Source organism: Triturus cristatus, chromosome 10, assembly GCF_964204655.1.
Source record: "Triturus cristatus chromosome 10, aTriCri1.1, whole genome shotgun sequence".
Taxonomy (NCBI): Eukaryota; Metazoa; Chordata; class Amphibia; order Caudata; family Salamandridae; genus Triturus; species Triturus cristatus.
This window is the reverse complement of record NC_140593.1, coordinates 534,383,708-534,406,823: the sequence shown is the minus strand read 5'-3', so window position 1 is coordinate 534,406,823 and position 23,116 is coordinate 534,383,708. Positions and strand designations below refer to the sequence as shown.

The 23,116-nt window shown below is 43.5% G+C and overlaps 1 protein-coding gene across 1 annotated transcript in view; it reads left to right on the top strand.

Annotated features, from left to right (window-relative positions):
* The window catches only part of ACTR3B (actin related protein 3B), a 490,971-nt gene that overhangs the window by 138,333 nt on the left and 329,522 nt on the right, over positions 1–23,116 (top strand). Inside the window, exon 3 of the mRNA XM_085632001.1 lies at positions 21,394–21,518. Coding sequence (XP_085488127.1) covers positions 21,394–21,518 — 125 coding nt within the window. The remainder of the gene's footprint in view (positions 1–21,393; positions 21,519–23,116) is intronic.

Below are 23,116 nucleotides of genomic sequence, written 5' to 3'. Positions count from 1 at the left end.
CTTCGCCAAAACCCAAGCACTTATAAATTAACCATGCACTCTCCTTGCAGCACTCTAATCATCCAGTCATTACCCATGTACTTACGCAATGACCCAGGCACTAACACATGCACTGCTACAGTCCCCTGTACACTACCCATACAGACCTCTAACTACCCACACACTACTGATTCTCTCCTCCAATTACCCAGGTAGTACCCATGCACTCCAGCAATCCCCCTGTCACTACCCATGCACTCCTCCAATCACCCATCCAGCATCATGTACTTATCCAACCACCCCGCCAAAACCCAAGCACTTATAAAATCACCATGCACTCTCCTCGCTGTACTCTAATCATCCAGACACTAACCATTAACTCATGCAATGACCTGGGCACTAACTCATGCACTACCACAATCCCCTGTGCACTACCCATGCAGGCCAGCCATCGCCCTGTCACTACCCATGCACTCCTCCAATCACCCAGCCAGCACCATGTACTTATCCAATCACTCCACCAAAACCCAAGCACTTATAAATTCACCATGCACTCTCCTTGCAGTACTCTAATTATCCAGTCACTACCTATGTACTCATGCAATGACCCACACTAACACATGCAGTGGTACAATCACCTGTGCACTGCCCATGTAGTCCTCTCATCACCCAGCCAACACCATGTACTTATCTAATCACTCCGCCAAAACCCAGGCACTTATAAATTCAACATGCACTCTCCTTGCAGTACTCTAATCATCCAGTCAGTACCCATGTACTCATGCAATGACCCAGGCAGTAACCATGCACTGCTACAATCACCTGTGCACTACTCATGCAGTCCTCTAACCACCTAGACATTGTTCATTTGTACATTCATTTACTCAGATAGTACCCATGCAGTTCAGCATTCACCCTCTCACTAACCATGCACTTCTCCAATTACCCAGCCAGCACCACGTACTTATCCAATCACTCCGCCAATACCCAAGCACTTATAAATTCTCCATGCACTCTCCTTGCAGTACTCTAATCATCCAGTCAGTACCCATGTACACATGCACTGCTACAATCACCTGTGCATTACCCATGCAGTCCAGCCATCTCCCTGTCACTACCCATGCACTCTTTCAATCAATCATGCTCTACACATGTATTCAAGCAATCACCCAGGCATTAGCATGCAGTCATTTCTCTTTTTTAACCAAATAAGGTAGTTCTGAAAATAACTCTTTTTCTTCTTTTTTTAATTTTTTTTTGTTTTTTAAACTATCTTGTGACTTTTTTTGGTGTTTTTTGAAAAAGGAAAAAACAACAGACAAAACTTTTAACTTTTGGAATTATATAGTCATTCCAACAGAATTTTTTTTTTGCAGCCATGGTTTCTTGCTGCTGAACAAACAGTGTCAATTGACTGCTCCCCACAACATAAAATCTCCTTGCATTTCATGCAATGCTGTTCTAGGGTTGCAAACTCTGCACGAATGTCCAGACCGCGAGATGCGGAGCTTGAGGTTCCAGAAGTGCTGGGACCAGCTCCCTGGTAACTTTGCTGTGTGGCTTCTTGAGCACGTCGCAGCTGTTCCCGTGCAAGATGTTTTGGGTGGATAGTTTGTAAATGTTTATACATGCTTGAAGTCCCACACAAATACTTCTTATCCACTGCCTCTCTAAAGAATCCTGGGACAAAGTGTGCAGCTCATCTTTCGAGCATTTACCTTCCGTTCACCATTTGGGATGGTGAAAAACTTCCACACAATAGACTCCGTTCTTTTCTTGGGAGGTGGTTCCAAGTCTTCATCCTCAGAAGGAAGGTCTATATCTGGATTTGAGGAAGCCATTGCCAAAATTGTCCACCAAACACCAAATAAAATCACAATCTAGCTCCAAAAAACACAACAGGTGTCCCTCCTGTGATGCTGCAGAGAGAATGACTAAAATGGATGGGGTCCTTCAACTGTTAGAATGGGAAACCTTATGAACCAATCAAATGCTTTCTTTTAAAGACACATGGGAGTCGCGCACCCGGCACGCAACCAGCACGCACCCGACGCAACTTCGCGAAAATATATATAATTAAAAAAATATACACAGATGGGCCTACAACCTTCAGGCCGGCCGCTAGCAGACAGAAGGAGCATATGGTACAAACAATAGCGCACATGCTGCGGCAAAGGGAAATGCACAGGAGTTAGCAGCGTTGATAGCCACACCATCCGGAACCCATATAACGGTTTCTTTTTGATATAAATAACAACAAAAAACAAATCCACAAGGCAACCCACAATCGGAAACAGCAACATGTGCTCCCCTAGAAGGGGGACCCTACCAATCCATAGGAGTATCAAGGGGGGGAAAAGGTCAGGACAGGGACTAGGTGGACTCAGTGCCCGGTACCGGGGCGATAAACCGGCTAAGGGGACGGGGCCGGAGACGGATTGGGCAATAACGGCGGGGTACAGATTCCCCCGCGGTAGGCGTTCCAGGGGCCCCATACTTTCACCCATGTCCCAGGCTTACCTCTCGCAACATACACCACCTTTTCCCGAAACATGCACCAGTCCATGTTGTCCTTCCAGGCCGAGACGGTCGGCGACCTCTGGGAACCCCACAGTTGGGCGATGTCGCGTTTGGCCACCATGTATCCCAGAGTCACCCACTACGTCTGCGGCGCCGAGTAGTCGGTTGGTTCCCACACATTCAGAAGGCATCTCCTCGCTTCAGGCGGCAGCGACACACGCGTAACCACCCGCAGGACCTCATGCACACCACGCCAGAATCGCTCCACCTCCGGGCAGTCCCACAAAATATGAAGAAAGGTCCCCAAGGAACCACACCCACGCTTACACAGCCCGTCCACAGCATAACCCATACGCAATAGCCTTGGCCCCATGACGTAGACCCTATGGAGTATCTTGAGCTGGACGAAGCGAAGGCGGGCCGGTATGGCCACCTCTTTCGGGGAGGCCACCGCAGAGACCCAGTCCTCGTCGTCCAGCTCCAAGCCATCGGCAACCCATGCCTCACGAAGGTTAGTTAGCAATCCCGCGCGGTCATTAATAAGTTTTTTATAGATTAGTGAAATCGTGCTTTCCGGTACATGTCCATCTAGCACTCTGTCCTCCAGAGGGGAATACTCCGGGATGGAGGCAACATCCGGGAAGACGGAGCCTAGCGCATGACGGATCTGCATATACCGAAAGTACTCCCTGTCCTGCAACTGGAATTCCGTCTGCAGCATCTCGAACGTTTTGAATCCCTCCCTAGTCCAAAGATCACCCACCCTGCTGATGCCTATCATGTCCCACCTCTCGAAGCCCTTCGAAGTCCACAGGGTGCCCAACTGCTCAGCTGCGTATAGTGGCGACGCCCGGGTCAAACGATCTTTCCACCCCATCGCTACATTAGCCGCGTGCCACACTTGTTCCATGACACGCGTGGGCCCCGTCAGACGTGCGTCGAGCGAGCTGGAGTAAAGCGCACGGTTATAATCACCACCCGGCAGTAACATCTTATCCATTTCAAAGGCCGGGTTTAGAGCGGGCCCGTACATGCCGTGATTAATCGCAGCCAGCTGGGAGGCCCAATAATACCGCTTGATATCCGGGAGGGCAATCCCCCCGTCATACCACGGGAGCGTCAGCTTCGCCAGAGCGATACGCGGTCTCCCCTCCCAGAACAGGCGGCGCTGCAAACTCTCTACTTCGCGGAAGTAGCGCGCCGGGACGACGTCCATTGTGTTCTGCAGAGCGTACAGGAAACGCGGCAGCGACATCATCTTAAACAATGCCGCCCGGCCGAGCGGCGAGAGCGGCAAGCGCCTCCAACGTGCGACATCCTCCTTCAGGCGCTGGAGGGGGGGAAGCAAGTTCTGACTATATCGGGCCTCCGCATCCAGGGTAATGAAGACCCCCAGGTACCGAAATCCCCGTGGGGCGATCTGGATAGGACAGCCCCGCGGAAGGATAGGTTCCTCCCCAGAGAGAACATAGACGCACGATTTAGCCCAGTTGATGACAAGGCCGGAATTAAGACCAAACAAATGCAATACATCAACCAGTACTATCAATGACTTACGTGGGGAAGCCAGGTATAGGAGAATATCGTCAGCGTAGAGAGATACGCGGTCCTCATACTCGGGGGTCCAGCGGAGACCACGAATAGAAGGTTCCCACCGCAGCCACTCCGCCAGGGGCTCCAAGGCGAGCGCGAAAAGGAGCGGCGATAACGGGCAGCCCTGCCGCGTGCCTCTGCCCAGCTCGAATGGAGCCGATACTCTACCGTTCACGACCACCTGTGCCAGCGGGCCAGAGTACAGCAATTTAACCCAACTGATAAACCCAGGGCCAAACCCGAATTTCGCGAGCGTCGCCCAGATATATGGCCATTCCAGTGTGTCAAACGCCATAGTGGCGTCCAAGGACGCCAAGATGGCCGGCTCCCGTATGTACGGGACACGTGCGAGCACCCCATGCAAACGCCGCAGGTTAAGCGCTGTGTTGCGATGGGGGATGAAGCCGGACTGATCTTGGTGAATCAAGTCACACACTACGCAGACCAGCCGAGTGGCCAACACTTTGGCAAGAATTTTGGGCTCCGCATTCAATAGCGAAATGGGCCGATAGGATGTGACTCGGTCCCGCGGCCTCCCCTCTTTGTGGATAACCACAATTGTAGCCAGACGCTGGTCTAGTGGGAGGGAACCCGTCGAGTGGGCTGCAAGGAACATAGCACGGAGATGTGGTGCCAGCGTATCCGGTCGCAGTTTATACAACTCGATGGGAAGACCATTAGGACCCATGGCCTTGCCGGAAGCGACCGAGCGTATGGCGAGGGCAATTTCGTCAGAAGTTGGAGCGGCGTCCAACGACACTCTGTCCTCCTCCGAAAGGGAAGGCAGCGCGATATCTCTGAGCAGGGCATGGGAATCCTCTTCAGAGCGGGAGGACACCGGGGAATACACCCCACGGAAATAGTCTGCAAAGCAAGAAACAATTTCTTCCGGTTCAGTGACACACACACCATCCTGTTTCTCAATCAAGGGGACAACTCGACTCGCTCTCTCCTTTTTGTCCAGCCACGCAAGCAATTTACCAGCCTTATCACCCACATCATACAGTCTCCCCTGTTGCTCTCTACTGAGGCCCCTGGCCGCCTCCGTGACGAGGGCCTTATAGGCCGCTTGCTTGAGTCGGAGAACATGTAATTTGTTATCCGTCACCCCACATTCTAGATCACCCTCCAACTCTGTTATCTCAGCTTCAACACGGGTCACCTCCTCCTGCTCGCGCCTCCGGGAGTGGGAAATAAGGGACAGGGCCTCTCCTCGGAGTACCGTCTTGAACGCCTCCCACAGTGAGACCGCCGATGACACAGACCCCATATTCTCGTCAAAGTAGCGCTTAAGGGACTTAACCAACTCCGCGCGGATGGTGGGGTCACGCAGGTACCAGGGATTAATCGGGACCACCCTACCCTCTCCCCTCGGAAGAATTTCAAAGCGCGAAAATATATTTAAAAATAACATAACTTTATTACAAGTACATATTATATTATTTATATAAATAGATTAGATAATCTCTAGCCCTCATATATACATTAAAGTTATATACATATAGTTTTTTTTACGGGAATCGCCCACCCAACGCGACCGAGTACGTATATGACACTACTCGGGTCCCGGCACGGCACACTCGTCGCATACCAAACGCGCACACAACGCAAAGTATCTGACAATAATATAACTTCAATACAAACAAAAATATTTAATTTTTATAATACGTTTATATAATGATTTATTCTAATATACATATTACAATTATATACACATAGTTTTAAACGTAACAAAAATTATGAAAGTCGCGCACCCGGCGTGACCCCATACACATATGATGCTACGCGAGGCTCAGCACATGTCGCATACCAAACGCACATCCTTCTTGACTTTAGCAATATTGCGGCTTGAATCCGCGCACCCACCGTGATAGGTACACGATGGGTGCATGACTCCACTGTTTATGCAAAAAAAAAAAATATATATATTTTTAAAAGACATAAGACATTACATATTTAAAATAAAAGGAAAAAAATAAGAGAAAATAATTATAGGATATTACAGTTAGAAAATATCATTAAAAAAAACCTTGCAAATTTTAGAAAAAAAGATAGGTTTTATAAACATTATACTTACAAATTAGCATTTAAAGAACCTTTGAAATTCACTGAAAAAAAACATAGGTTTCAGGGGCATTATAGTTAGAAATTAGCATTTAAAAACCTTTGAAATTCTCTGAAAAAAAATAGGTTTAGGGACGTTATAGTTAGAAATGAGCATTAAAAAAACCTTTGAAATTCACTGAAAAACCCATAGGTTTCAGGCACGTTCTAGTTAGAAATGAGCATTTAAAAAACCTTAGAAATTCACTGAAAAAAACCCAGGTTTCAGGGACGTTATAGTTAGTTGGACATTTCACTCGTACAAAACCAGAGAAATTTGACTGTTATAGTTAGTTCAGTAAACTATAACTTGTGCCCCCACAATGCACTGCTGATGACGTCACATATTACATAATTCATGACATGGTCAGTGACATCACTGATTACATCACTGATGAAATCTCAAATGACATCACTGATGACATCACTGATGACATCATCCACATGATAATCTGATGCACCTCCTCACACCCTAATATAACCTTTGATACACCCACTCTAAAATACAGATTATAATTTTCAAAACCGTAGATACACCAATACCAGTTACTACATACACAATCACTGACTCTCACGTATAGTTATTTATATACTCCAACTCTCACATACACTGCCTTTTATATATGTAGTTACTTGGACATGTACCACTGAGACATCCATTCATTCACTCACACACCCATACAGCTGTTTCCACATGCACACTTTAAACCATACACCCAGTGAATTAGCCACTCACACATCTATGCACAGAGTCACACACCTCCCACCCACCCACCCACACAGACACTCAGGCACCCATACAAATACTCAGGCAACCAATCAATAACCCATATAGACACTCATATAGCTACTCACCAACCCATGCAGCAGCTTACACAACAAAAGACAGACTGATACAGACATTCACACAGTTTAGTCACCAACCCATGCATTCAGTAAGACACGTTTAATCACTCACTTATACAGTCAGTCAAGCACCTACTGAATCCTCCATCCACACACTTATATACCTACTCACTTTTCAATACACCTTGGCATATATATATATAAAACATATTTAAACTTTACAGAAACACAGTCACTGAATGATGTCATCAGTGATGTCATTTGAGATGTCATCAGTGATGTCATCAGTGATGTCACTGACCATGTCATGAATGGTGTAATATGTGATGTCATCAGCAGTGCATTGCGGGGGCACAAGTTATAGTTAGCTAAACTAACTATAACGGTCGGTTTTGTGCAAGTGAAATGTCCAACTAACTATAACGTGCCTGAAACCTATGTTTTTTCAGTGAATATATATAGTTATTAATATATATATATATATTACCTACTGGCGGTCGCCAGTAGGTAGTTATAGTTAGGACCCCTTTTCCATAGGAAATCCGCAACATTCTATTTTGAATAACTTTGGCGCCGGTCGACGAATCCTCGCGAATTTCTCAAAATAGGTGGGGCGCTACGCTCCGCTCCTACCCTGAAAGTCTCGGGGGGATTCGTCAAGCGGGGGCTGAGATAAAAGGGGGGTCCCAAAACGCGTTTTTCCCATGCATTTTTCCATAGGACCTTTAGACAGGGCTACAGCCCGAACGGCTGAACAGAATTACTAGAAATTTGGCAGAGAGGTAGTCCTCAGGTCAAGGAAGTGCCTTTTGTAGGTTTGGTGTAAATCTGTTCAGTAGATTCTGAGAAAATAGCCTTTAAATCAATATATATATCTGAGCCAGCTTACGGTACGCTTACCGTAAGCTTACCGTACGCGTACGGTGGCGTGCGCGAGCGCGATTCTGATTGGCTCTTAGATCTTAGTAAACATTCCAAACAGCCGAAACCAGGAAGCTATGGCCGCCATTTTCTCTCTCGCACTGAGAGCTAGGTTGTTAAATAAAACCAATAAACATGTAAAGGGGCTGTTTAGACAGCTCCCACACACATAGCCATGTTGAGGGAGTCCCCAAAGACCCCCCAAGGCCAAAAATGCAATTTTTATTTTTTTGCTAATTTCGCCGATTACGCTTACCGTACGCGTACGGTAAAAAATGTTAAAAAAAAACACTATCCACACGCACCCCACCCCCTGTGCTTTTGGTGGCCGCAGGCCACCAAATGTTCAGGGCTTATTAAAGGTGTGAAAAACCACAATATTTTAAACAAAAATAATAAAAGAAAAAATTAACAACACTCTCTCCACCCCACTTATAAAAATTACGAAAAATTAAAATATTACCTTTCAAAACGAAGTGCATCATATGTCCTCCATGTGCGCACGGTGCGCGAAGCGCATCGTGCGTACATGGCCCATCTAGCGTAACGTGGGCACACGGTGCGCGTAGCGCACCGCGTGCCCACCGTGCGTGCACGGCACTAACTGCGTAAAGTGGGCGCGCGGTGCGCGAAGCGCACCGCGTGCTTACTGTGCGCGCACGGTGCGCGAAGCGCACCGTGCGCGCACGGAACGAACTGCGTTGAGTGGGCGCGCGCGCCACGAATGGCGTAAAGTAACTTAGCATTTAAAAAACCGTACAAATTCACTGAAAAAACCATAGGTTTCACACACGTTATAGTTAGGAATTAGCATTTAAAAAACCTTGCAAATTCACTGAAAAAACCATAGGTTTCACACATGTTATAGTTAGCGGAAATTTTACTGATAAAAAACCAGTGAAATTCCCCCGTTATAGTTAGTGTAGGCAACTATAACTCACGCGACCGCAATCTTCTGCTGATGACATATGTGTCTTTATGAAAAAAAAATATTTGAAATATATGTATAGCTAAAAATGTATGGAAGAAGACATGGGCAAATAAGTGTCTAAATACAGTATTAGCATCAGCAGAGGATTGCGGTCGCGTGAGTTATAGTTGCCTACACTAACTATAACGGGGGAATTTCACTGGTTTTTTATCAGTAAAATTTCCGCTAACTATAACATGTGTGAAACCTATGGTTTTTTCAGTGAATATATATATATATATATATATATATATATATATATATATATATATATATATTCACAGAAAAAACCATAGGTTTCAGGCACGTTATAGTTAGGAATTAGCATTTAAAAAACCTCAGAAATTCACTGAAAAAACCATAGGTTTCAGGGGTGTTATAGTTAGCTGGACTTTTCACTTGTACAAAACCATTGAAATTCCCCCGTTATAGTTAGTTCAGCTAACTATAACTCGCGCGCCCGCAATGTACTGCTGATGACGTCACATATTACATCACTCATGACCTGGTCAGTAACATCACTCATGACATCACTGATGACATCTCAAATGACATGTCACAGTGCATATGCAACGTTACACTCCCCAGCACATATTTTAAATTACAACTTTAGAGACTAGTTAGGTTACACAACACTGCCCTGTGCATATTACACTCCAAGGCGCATATCGCATAGCACGCGCTAGTGCCTGTGCTATCTCGCGCTCTCCAATGAATCTGTCATTGCGCACAATGTATTGCATATTATATTTCATGCCCGGTTCATCTTATATCACACTTTTTGGTGCATAGTTTATACCATACACTATATCTAGTTTTCATTTTCAATCGTGCTCTCAGGACTATGTTCTATATAACACTGTGTTCACCTACCCTTTTCACGGGCATTACATTTTGCGATAGGGGGTGGAGGGTCAGGGGGTGTTTCTGCCCAGTGAGCCCGGAGTCACAGTCACAAACGTCCTCTTCTTCCTGAATAAAAGTGAGATTATGCTGCATACTTGTTCATATTTTAAGTAGTTCGCACAGACACACGTTTTAAAAACAATAAAGTTCCTAATACTCGCCTTCTCTGAACAGTTAGCTTGCTGCCCCATCCCCCTCCTCCCTATCCTCTGTTGTGTGAATCCATGGACTAGCCTCCTCCCGCCTGCCATGCATGGTCTGATGTGCTGCCACTGCCCTCAATTTAGTATGATGTACCAGTCCACTCCTCCTGCCCTCCATTGCCCAATTCTATGCCACATCATTGACCTCCTGCTTAAACTCTGTGCTTAGCTTGCTGCCCCTATTCTCCTTCCCCCTGCCCTCCGATGTCTTTGTGCATGCCCCTGCTCCATCCTTTTTGCCCACCATGTTCCATGGACCTGCCACTCCTATCTACTCTGAGTGTTCTGTTGAGCTGCCACTCCCCTCCCACCTGCCTAGCATTGTCAGATGACTGTAACCTGTCCCTGCCACCTCCACCCTGCCTGTCCACATGCCATGCCCCTATCCTCTTCCTCCTGTCCTACATGGTCCATTGTACTGCCACACCCTTCTGCCCTCCCTGGTCTGTTGTGCTGCAACTGCTCCTCCTGCCTGCCCCGTGCGATCTGTTGTGAGGCCCCTTTCCCTGAACTTTCTTGTCTGTGCACAGGTCCTGACCCTCCCTTCTATCCTCCATCGTCCTTTGTGCATGCCCCTGCACCCTCCTTCTTGCCCATCATAGCCATTGTGCTGCCACTAACCCTCCCACTTGCCATGCATGGTCTTCTGTGCTGCCATGGCCCCTCCCACCTTCCCTGTGTGGTCAGTTAGCTGCCCCTGAACCCCTCCCACCTTCCCTCCATGGTCTGTGTGTATGCCATCACAGTCTCACTGTTGCTCTTCATGGTGTGTCTTGCTTCTAGTGCCCATCCTGCCTGACCTCCATGGCTATATTGCTGCTCCTGCCCTGCCCCCTTGCCCCCAGCCCTCTGTTTACATGTGCAGACCCCTACTCCCTCCCTCCTGGCTTGTCTGTTCCATTGTAATGCCCCTGATCCGTCCCTCCTGCCCTTTATGGTCTTTTATGCTGCAGCTTTCTCTCCTGTCTGTCCATTATGGTCAGCTAGCTACCATTGCCTCTTGCCCCTCTGTTCTCTGTTGTCCATGTGCATGGTCCTGTCCCCTCCCTCTTGCTTTCTATGGATTGTTGTGCTGCACTCCCGTCCCGCATGCCCTGTGTGGTGTATTGTGCTGCTGCAAACCCTGATGCCTGCCCTGCAGGGTCAGTTTGGTGCACCTTTCCATGTCCCTCCTATCCTCTGTTATCCAAGTCCATGTCCCTACCCCATTTCCTTCCATGATCCAATGTACCATACTTGCAAACATTTTGAACTTGGTAAGAGGGAGATTTTGAAAAAAAACTGGGGTATTGATTTTCCCCTTTGAGTTACAGTGAAAAAGAGGAGATTGTAGACAGGAGACAGATCAAATAAAGCCCATTTGAGCTTAAAAACATTGGACGTTTCCCGGCTGAATCGGGTCTGTTGGCATGTATGGTTGTACTACCATTGCCTCTTCCTTCTGCCCACAATGGTCTAATACATTGCCACAGCCTCTCTTGCAAGTCCTGTATTGTTGGTTTGTTGCCCCTGCCCCCCTTTCCACTGCCCTCCATAGTCTGTTGTGCTGCCACAGCCCTTCCTGCCTGCTCAGTGTCGTTAAATTGTTGCCTTTGCACCCTCCTACCTGCCTTCAATTTTCAGAGTCCGTGCCCCTGGCCTCTGCCTCTCAACAGTATCCTAATGAACAACTAGATTGCTAACATTCTATATTTATTACAAATGTGTGGAACGCCTGACGTCATCTTGATGTAATCAAAAACTGTAATACCTAGAGCATTTCCTTTAGAAATTACATATATGAGAGGGTCTTATTGGCATCAAAATTATGGTTAGTGCTCTAAAAGACTAAAATAAGGACCTATTTTCTGAGTTTTCAAATAGCGACAAAGCACTTTTAAATTATTTGTTACCTTTATGTTTTTTTATCCAGTTGACCACTTGATTAAATGTTGCACTTAGGGGAGAGGATGCGGTGTTACTTCCAGAACTGCAGACTTTGCAACTGGGGAACCAGGTTGGAGTTTCTGCTTCAGCTCGACATGCTGTGATTCTGGTCAAATCACTTAGTCTCCCCATGTCTACAACCAAAATGAATTTGTTCTTGTGTGATGTAACCAATGCTCATGCAAAGCACTCCAATACCTGACAAGTCTGCACTATATAACACTGAAAAAACTCTGATAAAATTATCAAAAAACTTAAAATTAACCTTCACTTCTCCTTCCCCGGGTTTCAAGGATATCTCCAGTATGTGACTCATAACCTGTTGTTAATCCTGACCGTTGATGCACGGGGGCTGTAATGCGGGTATCAGTGCTTTACTGTATCGTGGCCGGCCTGACGGTTGTAGGCCCGTATTTGTTCTTTTAAGATGCACGAATAAAGGTTTTAAAAAAAAAAAAAAAAAAAAAAAACACTGAAAAAACACAAAATAATAAGTGTTTTGTACACTTCTGTCATTGGGCTATATTTGGGCTACATCTGGGTGATTTTGGGCTACATTTGGGCTCTTTTGTCTCTGGTGGCCATCTTGGGAGACTTATTTGTTATGAAGTTTCCTAATTTCCTCATTTACTGCAGTCTCCTCAGTAGGAAATACTTTCAGTTTTTTACTTTGATTCTATCAAGAAGGCATTCAGATGTGTCACACATTTGCCATAAATTCAGAATGTTAGCACTCTTTTTGCTCATTAGATCACTGTAGTAAAGCTACTGCTCACCAGGGAAAACTGCTGCTGGTATTGAAAGTGCATGTTTCAGTCTGCATGTCAGAATTTTTTAATGAAATAGAAGAGGATTTGAGAAGTCACTCAAAATGTGCCCTCATTTTCTTTCTTCAGCATTAATCATAATTTCTATGGCAAAATGAACCCCCTCATTGTGTTCCTTTTTAAATTAAATGTTTTAAGTGTTACCAGTTTATTCCAATCAAGATGGCTTCAGGTGTGCCATACTTTTGTCATAATGAAGACAGTAAGCGCTCTAGTTGTTTCTAAGAACACTCTGGGACATTCTGTCATTGGGCTATACTTGGGCTACATCTGGGTGATATTTGGGCTACATTTGGGCTCTTTTGTCTCTGGTGGCCATCTTGGGAGACTTATTTGTTATGAAGTTTCCTAATTTCCTCATTTACTGCAGTCTCCTCTGTAGGAAATACTTTCAGTTTTTTACTTTGATTCCATCAAGAAGGCATTCAGATGTGTCACACATTTGCCATAAATTCAGAATGTTAGCACTCTTTTTGCTCATTAGATCACTGTAGTAAAGCTACTGCTCACCAGGGAAAACTGCTGCTGGTATTGAAAGTGCATGTTTCAGTCTGCATGTCAGAATTTATCAATGAAATAGAAGAGGATTTGAGAAGTCACTCAAAATGTGCCCTAATTTTTCTTTCTGCAGCACTAATCATACTTTTTATGGAAAAATGAACCCCCTCATTGTGTTCCTTTTTAAATTAAATGTTTTAAGAGTTACCACTTTAATCCAAGCAAGATGGCTTCAGGTGTGCCATACGTTTATCATAAGTAGGACTGTTAGCGCTCTAGTTGTTTTTTGGAACACTCTGGGAAGCTGCAGTAGAACACAAAGGAATCAACTGACAGTCTCTGCCCTTGTTGGATGTACATGTTTTACTGAGAATGTCAGACTTCATTCTCATATGACTGAGAAAGATAATGTGAATTTACAGAAAATAAGCTCTCAGTTTAGCTTATAGATCACCTTCCAAACCTCTGTGGGAAAAGCATGAGAAAATATTTTTCTCTCAATCATGATATCCCAGCAGAAGGCTTTTTCACATGGTGAAATCACCTTAGAACATACCACAATTCCTAAAATGAGTATGGTACCATCAACAAATGATTTATAATGTAACTAAAGTCTTAAAACCTTCTATTAACTGCAATGCTTTTTAATGAGGTGCTATCATGTATATTGGTCCCAAGATGGCTGCCAACACTTCTTGGATGAAGTGCTGACAGCCAATCAGATCTCAGGATGAGATGTGTGGTTAGGCTCCGTCCACATTTGTATATGATTTTACTTTTGATTTTCTCAGGAACTACTGAACAGATTGACACCAGACCTGCAAAAGGCACATCCCTGACCTGAGGACTACCTCTCTGCCAAATTTCAAGTAATTCTGTTCAGCCGTTCGGGCTGTACCTTGGACTAAAGGTCCCTATGGAAAATTGCATGGGGAAAACGCGTTTTGGGACCTCCCTTTTTCTCAGCCCCCGCTTGACGAATCCCCCCGAGACTTTCAGGGTAGGAGCGGAGCGGAGCGCCCCACCTATTTCGCGAGGATTCGTCAACCGGCGCCAAAGTTATTCCAAATAGAATGTTGCGGATTTCCTATGGAAACACGGTCCTAACTATAACTATCTACTGGCGACCGCCAGTAGATAATATATATATATATATATATATATATATATACACATAAATATATATATTAAAATCTGTTTCCTTTTAAGCTGAGCAGAGGGATGCAAATACTACTAAGTATATTTTGTTTTTAAGGTGAGTTGAGGGTTGTGCCATGCTGAAGAAGCTGACTAAGTCTGTATGTAGGTTATTTTTTTTAGCGGCCCAAGACCTTCCTTTGTGATGCCTGGATTTTTTACAGGCATCACGAAGGAATGTCTCAGACCACTTATCAAGGTGGCATACCTTAATACTTGGAGCACCTCTCCTCTACAAGAATTACCCTATTTTCTAACTACAACCCAACAGCGTCTTTGCAATCTGCCATACAAGGTGGCAAACTATGACAATTTGGAGCACCACTCCTCTACAAGGAATATCCTATTTCCGATCTACAAACGAATCGGCACATTTGCATTCTGCCATATAAGCTCTGATAAAGTTCCAAAAGCTTGTGTTTTTGAGGAACGAAACATGTTGGATGTTTTTATGAGCATTGTGAGATCATGTGTTGAGGCTGTGTCATGCAGCGATGTTTCTGATGAGCTGCAGGCTGTGATGCAAGGTCCTCCATCCAGGATGCATCACTCAGCAGCGGCAGTTCTGAGAAGTTGCGGGACTGTGATGTAAGGTGTTGCATCAAGGATAGACCACACAGCAATGGTTCCGAAGAGCTGCAGGGTCTTGCATTGGGAATGCGTTGGGCAGCAGCGCTTCGAATGTGGAGCTGTAAGGAAGTACATTGTGCTACATTGTTTCTGCCCAAAAGGCCACAGCTGGGTTGGCAGAGCAACTTAAGGTCCACTTTCAAGGGTCCAGGGCTGGGTTTGCACCACTTTGGAACAGGATTGACTACAGGCAGTCCAGGTGAAACGTTCAAGGTGGTTTAAGCCTTTTCTGTACCCAAAGCTGTTAGGAGGCCAGACAACTAGCCCTTGGAGTCACTCTGGTGGTCCTGGGTTCAACATAAGTCCAGTCCTTCTAATTCAGGAAGCAGAGTAGCAGTCCTTCTTGCGGCAGAGCATCACAGCAGTCCTCCTTCTGAATCTTCCACAGGTCCAGATGTGTAGTGAAGAGTTGGCTCTTAGGGTCAACTATTTATACCTGGTGCCCACTTTGAAGTGGGAGAAGCTTCTAGAGTCCTCCCCCTACAGAGGTGTCTGGAATTTCCTGCGTTCCTGCCCCTGCCTCAGCTTGTTTGGGGGGCTCAAAGGATTAGTGTGAAACCCTTTGTGAGTGTGCTGAGGCAGAGTCTTTGTGATGTGTAAGGTGGTAGGTGACAGCTCCATCACCCCATCAAGTCACAGATGGGCCACCCTGCCAATACCTATTCTCCCTTTGTCTCACTCACTGGGAGCAATTCATAAACATCAACTACCAGCTGCACCTAGTCATGTGACCCAGTAAACAGGAAGCAGGTACCAAATGGTTGGGCCAAAAAATTTCAACTTTCTAAAAGTGGCATTTTCTGAATTCATGACTTAAAATCTGACTTCGCCATTGAATGGGTTTTAAATTACAATTCTTTAGACACCAAATTTGACATTCCTACCTGCTCTCAATTGAAAGCTATCATTTATAAAATATATAATAGGGTAACCCCTGTTATCATATGGAAGAGGTAGGCCTTGTAGTAGTGAAAACTAATGTAGGAGTTTTTCACTACCAGACCATGTAAAACTTAAAAGTACATGTTCACCTTTTTTAATACACTGCACCCTTCCCTATGGGCTGTTTAGGGCCTTTGTTAGGGGTGACATATGTATTAACTAGGAAAATGTTTCTTATACCAGGTTGAAATGGCAGTTTTAGAATTGCACACACAGGCTGCACTAGCAGGCCTGAGACATGTTTAAAAGGCCTACTTAAGTGGGAGGAACAATCAGTGCTGCTGTCCTACTAGTAGTATTTACCTTACAGGCTCTGGGTGCAGGTAGTTCCACTTTACTAGGAACTTCCAAGTAAATTAAATGCTTCCGTGTTTAGGGAGAGAGCAGAAGCACTTTTTAACTGGTTAGCAGTGTTAAAGTGTGCAGAGTCCTAAGGCAAGCAAAGTCATCAAAAACAGGAGGATTGACAGCTGAAAGTTAGGGGAGACCACACTAGGGATGTCAGGTTCAACAAGGGTCTTTCCGCTTTTATCTTTAAGACATGTTTTTTGGATCACTAGTTCTTTGAATACTAAACCTGAAACTAGGCTGGAGCATGTGAATGTTTTCCATAAGTGGTTCTTAATTCATCCTTTATTTATGGACAAAAATAAACATTGATTGGCGATTGACAAAGGTTCCAGTGGAAAAGTCAATAATCGACCCTATAAGCTAATCTTTCATATTTGAAGTACATTTCAGATGTTCTAAGAATTCAAGAATTCTACAATTATTCCTGGATAGCAGGAACACTCAAATCTTTAACGATGTATGCATACTGAAACATTTACCCCATGTAGAAACTCCTTTCCTGCACTCCCTTTGAATATAGTTGTGTTCCACCACCATTCCTACCTTTAAAACACATGTATTCTTCCCATGGACTGGAACACATTCACAGACTTTTCATAATGGGATACTCGCTGCACACATTGGGCACATACCTACAAACTTGCAGGTTGTGTGTGGTGTGATGATGATTTGCTTTTGGGCCCACTTGGGGACGCCCATAAAGCCACCAGGTGTTTAAGTTTGCTAACAAGGACCATCCACCTTACTGACAAAATTCCTGTTTAAGCCACTCCAGTTTGAAGGGGAATATCCTACATTGATTCAAGATTGGGATCTTGTCTAAACAAATTAAGCTATTTGTGCACCCACAGTTTACTTCGGCACACAAATATATTTGGGAATTGGGAACAATTGATTAGCTGTATCTCAAATATTTGATCTGATTATGTAAATATTAGAATTAATCCATCTTAATTCTTATAGAATTTTACTCAAATATTATACTTCCTCACAAATGGACTTTATTTCTTGCCATAATAAAGTCTGCCTATTTACTGTTATTATTTTGACCGGATGTCAGTTTAGATTTCTAGACAAGGTAACAATGTTTAGTAAAAAGTAAGCAAATGCCCTTTTAGGACACAAAGAAAATTCAGATTGGAGTTTAGGAGCCTTCAATGTAAAGGGGTTCTGTACACCGGACACCACTTTCCATGCAAGCAGGGACGCAAACATATAGAGAAGAAACAGCAAAAGGAATCCGGTTGAGTGGAGGTTGACTGGTGAAATAGAAAAACCAAAAGCAAATAATGCCACAAAAGTAAGCGATATCCACGGATTTTATTTACATGAGAAGAGGTTTCTGTTAAGAGAAGAACAAATAGGTTATACTTTTATTTAGTTTGTAGCTGATTATTTCTCAACTGGACAACTTTTTGCAGGCATGGTGTCAAACATAAAATAATAGCTACTCTTATTTCTTCTACAGGAAATGGAAGTCAAAGGTGCTTGCTAGTATTAAGGAAGTCAGTTTTAACCTCAGTGAGCCCTGCATGACCAAAGGGGCTGATTAATAGTGCCCCATATGGATAGTTAGGATTTATAGCACCTGCTAAAATCCGATACTCCTTGGTTCAGAATTTATCAGAAGTGATCAATTCTGCATAATCTAAGTTCACATGGAATAGTATGCAGATTTTGGTGCTTACTGGACAAAATCCTCATGCCCTGGTAAGTACTGGCCATTTTTCTCTTCTTAAGTTCAGAAGTTTTGACCTGCTTAAATTTATCGGGGAATGAGACCTTTATTGCATCCAGTAGTTACCGGATGTGATGAACTTCACACAACTCAGAATACTAATCCTGTATAAACAGGGGTTTCTTTCACCCTTCTTTTTTTTTTTTTTTTTTTTTTTTTAATAATTTTTATTGAACAGGCTGATGAGAAAAACGTACAGTAATACATATGTTTGTTCACAGAAAGGGAGGAAAAGGAAATCCAGACAAATAAGCGCAATTAAACTCAGAAAAAAAAATAAAAATAAAAATAAAAAGAAAAGCAACACTATTCCATAAATTCACCCCAAATCTTTTCAAATTTCATCAAGGAACGGGTCCCCCTAAGATTAGCTAGTGAAGCCTCCATTGAATAGATCTCGATTACTAGTGACCACCAGTCCCACACCGATGGTGGATCGGGGCAGATCCAAGCTCTGGCAAGAGTTAGTTTAGCACAAGACATGAGAATTGAAGCCAGAGCATCCTGAAAGAGAGGGGTGGGATTGATATCTAATAAAACGAAGGAGGCAGAGAGTGAGGGGAGCTGGATTGATCTAGTTCCAAGAACTTTACGGATATCTGACCAGTAATCCTTAAGAGTGGGACAAGAGAACAGCATGTGTGCCAAATCAACTGCGTGGGCCGAGCATTTGGGGCATTTAGTATGATCATTCGTGGCGTTGTTGGGGTACCACCTGGAGATGACTTCTGGTGTGTAATATAGCATGCAAGTCGTTCTAAATTGCTGTAGCCTCAAGCTGGAGGAGTGAACACTGCTGTTAATATTAGATAGGGAACGTTCTATGTCTTTCGGAGTGACATTTGTGTCTAAGACCCTGCTCCATTTGGCGGCTAATTTAGAGCAATCATTTTGTTTGAAGATGATTAAAAAGCTATAAGTATCACTTATTGCTGATTTGATTGTTGAGGAGTGGAAGTGGGTCCAGATATCGGAGTCTGTGGTTTTGGAAATTCGTTTTTTGTTCACCAGGTAGTCGTGTATCTGTCTATGCTTATATCTCATAGATTCAGAGAGGCCATAAAGCAATTTAAGTGTATTAAAGTCCAGAAAGCCTTGCGTGCCATATAGGTCCCCTAAAAGCCTAATGCCCCGTCTAGACCAGCTTTGAGCACTATGCTCATTGAAAATTTCCGGAAGACCCGGATTCCCCCACAACAATAGTTTTGAGTGGAAAAAAGTAGTTTTACAAAATATAAGAATATTAGCCCATATCTTTGCAGTATCTCTTGCGGTCTTGAATTTTACTCTTTTGAAGTAGTTGGGGTCGTTCACTCGTAATAAGAATAGGTTAGCGTCTTGCTTTAGCATAAAGGAGTGAAAAAAAGTTGTTCCGCCTTGGTTTAATAACGAACGAAAGCGGAAAACAAAAGCAGACCAAAAATATAGTTTAAAATCAGGGAAATTAAGCCCTCCCATATTTATGTGATTTTTCAAAGAATTTAGTGACCTCCTCGCTTTTTTATAGCCCCATATAAAGCTACTGAATGCTCCGTCTAGTTGTTTAAAGAACAGGTTGTTTAGGGCCAACGGAATTGAACGAAATAGGTACATGAATTTGGGCAGCACCTTCATCTTGATTAAGTTAATTCTGCCGATGATATTCAATGGTAGTCTGTGCCATTTTTTTGGAAGTGAGATGGTAGATTTAACTAGTTCATTGTAATTAATGTTGTTAATTTCTTGGATTTTAGCCGATGACTTGACACCTAAGTAAGTAGCATTTTTACAGATCTCCGGAACCGGAACAGCGGGAGTATAGTTAGATATAATTTGGGTCTTCTGTAAGTTAAGCCTATAGCCGGAAACAATCCCAAATTTTTCGGCCTCAGTAACTATGCCTTGGAGAGCTGCCACAATGTCCTGTGAGTATACCGCGATGTCGTCGGCATATGCAGTTATTTTTAGTGTTTGGCTGCCGGACCTGAAAGGAACGATTTGGGTTTGTAGCTGGAGAGCGTGCAGGAATGGTTCCAGTGAAAGGGCAAATAGAAGAGGCGAGAGAGGGCAGCCCTGGCGAGTGCCTCGTAAGATTAGAAACTCTTTGGATGGCAGACCCCCATAAGATGTATAGGCTGTTGGGTTGTCATACAAGGCCTGTATAGCTCGTAGGAATTGCCCCCCGAAGCCCAACTTAGATAAGACACACCAGAGGTAGTCCCAGCCCACTCGGTCAAAAGCCTTCTCGGCGTCTAATAGGATCATGCCGAGTGGGGTGGATTCTGTCTCTGCTACGTCAAATGCCGTGATAGCCATATTTACGTGTGCTGTTGTGTCCCTCCCTATTATGAACCCATGTTGTTGGGGGTTAACAATTAAGGGCAGGAAGGGAGACAGTCTTATAGCTAATATTTTAGCGAATATTTTTGCATCGGTATTGATCAGAGATATGGGTCGGTATGACCCTCTCTCCTCTTTTGGTTTGTTCTTCTTTAGGAAAAATATTATTTTTGCCCTATTTCATGATTTTGGTGCCTTTCCAATACGCCCAACTGATTGTATAACCTCCAGTAGCAGAGGCCCCAATTCAGCTGTGCAGATTTTATAAATCTCCAAAGGGATTGTGTCCTCCCCTGCAGCCTTCCCTGCTGGTAATAGTTCTATTGCCTGATGTAATTCAGCTTCTGTAATAATGTCTGACATCGATTCTTGCATAGTGTTAGACTCTGGGTTGGTTAGGAATTTGTCAACATAATCCTGGATTGCATCCACTTTGGGAGTGCTTTCTGGGGTATATAGTGTGCTATAATAATCAGCAAATTGTTCTACGATTTCTCTCTGTTGGTTGAAGATTTTACCGTTACTGCCCCGGATACTTGTAATCCGTGTGTGGGCTCTATCCTCAGCAACCTTATAGGCGAGAATTTTGCCAATCTTGTCTCCGCTTTCATATTGTGAGATCTTGTACTTATGCATGTTAGCGCTGCTCTTTTGAATAAATTTCTTTTTAGCCTCGTTCTTGAGGGAGCCCAGATGCGTCAAAGAACCAAAGCCATTTGCTGAATCATTTTTCCCTGCTGTTCCAGGTAAAGAGAGGTTTCTTAACTACACAACGGAAACCATCCGATAAGTTATTTGATGTAACTGTTATACTTATCATTTTTTGCTTAGCCTTTCTGTCTTGATGTGCAGAAAATAAACATGTTGAAAATGAAAACAAATGCTAGACTTGCTTTATAATTTTTTATACATTTGTTTTTACAGGCATTGCAATAAAAGAATCAGCGAAGGTGGGCGATCAAGCACATATGAGGCTCACACAAGGTGTGGATGATTTAGACTTTTTCATTGGGGATGAAGCTGTAGATAAACCTACTTATGCAACAAAGGTAAGGACCACTCATTCAACATAGGTAAGATCACTTATGTAACAAAGGTAAGCCTGGCTTCCCCTAATGGTAAGCTTTAGTATTATGAAACCAGATTTCTGTTCCCCGACACAAATGCTTTTTGACAACTGAGTGGAGTAGATCTCTATTGTTATGTGTGTATTTGTTATTTTCCTTAACAAAAGAATGTGGCTGTGTGGTGAATCACAACAGAAGTTTATCTATGGGTTTGCCAAAATCAAATTTATTATGATAGGGCTAATGATGACAAAAGAAGAGTATGGGTTCCAAAATCAAACTGCCTCTCTCGGTGAGCAGCTCGAATTTACACTTGACTGCCTTCTATTGTCATCAGCTTGAACCAGTGAAATTAAGAGCATTACTGAAGCTGTCCTCTTTTTTAACCCTCTGGTCCCAATTTAATAAGCTTTTTGCCCTCCCATGTGTAATTTAGTTCACAAAGTACGGCATTTACACTTCTAAATTCCAGATTCTTGACATCGAGGTAAGTAGAACATTAAGATCATAAAATACACTCTGACAGCGGAAAATCCAGTGGTATGTCACATTTATCGCAGACTTAGGGTTATGGCAGGAGAGTGGGAATGAGTGGTGTTGGTCATACTAAATGCATGGGATACCCACAAACCTAGGGGTTTGAGAGTAATCAAAACTATTTTGCTTGGTCATTCACAACCCGAAAACAACTTTAAATTTACTTTAAAAAAAGGTTGAAGTCTGTGTTTCCAAACTAGGACTAGTAAGAAAACGCCCATTCTTGGGGAAACTTTTTCTTTTTGCAGAATTAAAATTTATATTCCTTGTTGGGAGAATCTTACCACCTAGTGGACTATTCATCTGATTTAAGGCAGGTAACACAGATATTTTTGCACCTCTAAGTTCACTTTAGGTATGCAAACAATGTCATACACAAGGACAGAATTACTCAATTCCTGACACATGAAAATGTTGTCATGGTGCAATTTTATTATGAGCAAATGTGCTTGTTGGCTCAAGTTCGTCAGTGATCCATGGTGGGCTCACCTGTGAAATACCATAAACATCCACAATCTTGCATGTTTTTGGTGACTTACCAACATTTTGCAGATAGATTACCCATCCTGAAATGCATTAATAAATGTACTGCATTAAGTGGAGTAAGTATAAGAAATTCTCTCTATGAATGGCAAGGAACACCCTTTTATTCAGTGGCGATGTAGGCAAAGGGATTTTTCCATGAGGAAAAATACTTTACCCATTGAGAACAAAAAGATAGCTTGCATGGAAAATGTTCACTTGTTACATACTTGTATGTTGAAATAGTTATGCACTGCTTGCACATTTCAGTACTCGTGGATGTCTACAGTTTGCATAGCAGTCCAGGAGTACTCATACAATTCTTTACGGGTTTCACAAAAGTCTCAAATTTACTACAGATATAGGCGTAGGCAAAGGAGTACATTTCAGATTTTTTATTTAATAGGACCTTTGTGGATTGGTTACTTGATATAAAGGAAGAGGAACACTCTTGGAAATCTAAACAGATTGATGATTTTCAGGAGTACTCAATCAGAAATTTGTGAATCCAATAGCAACCA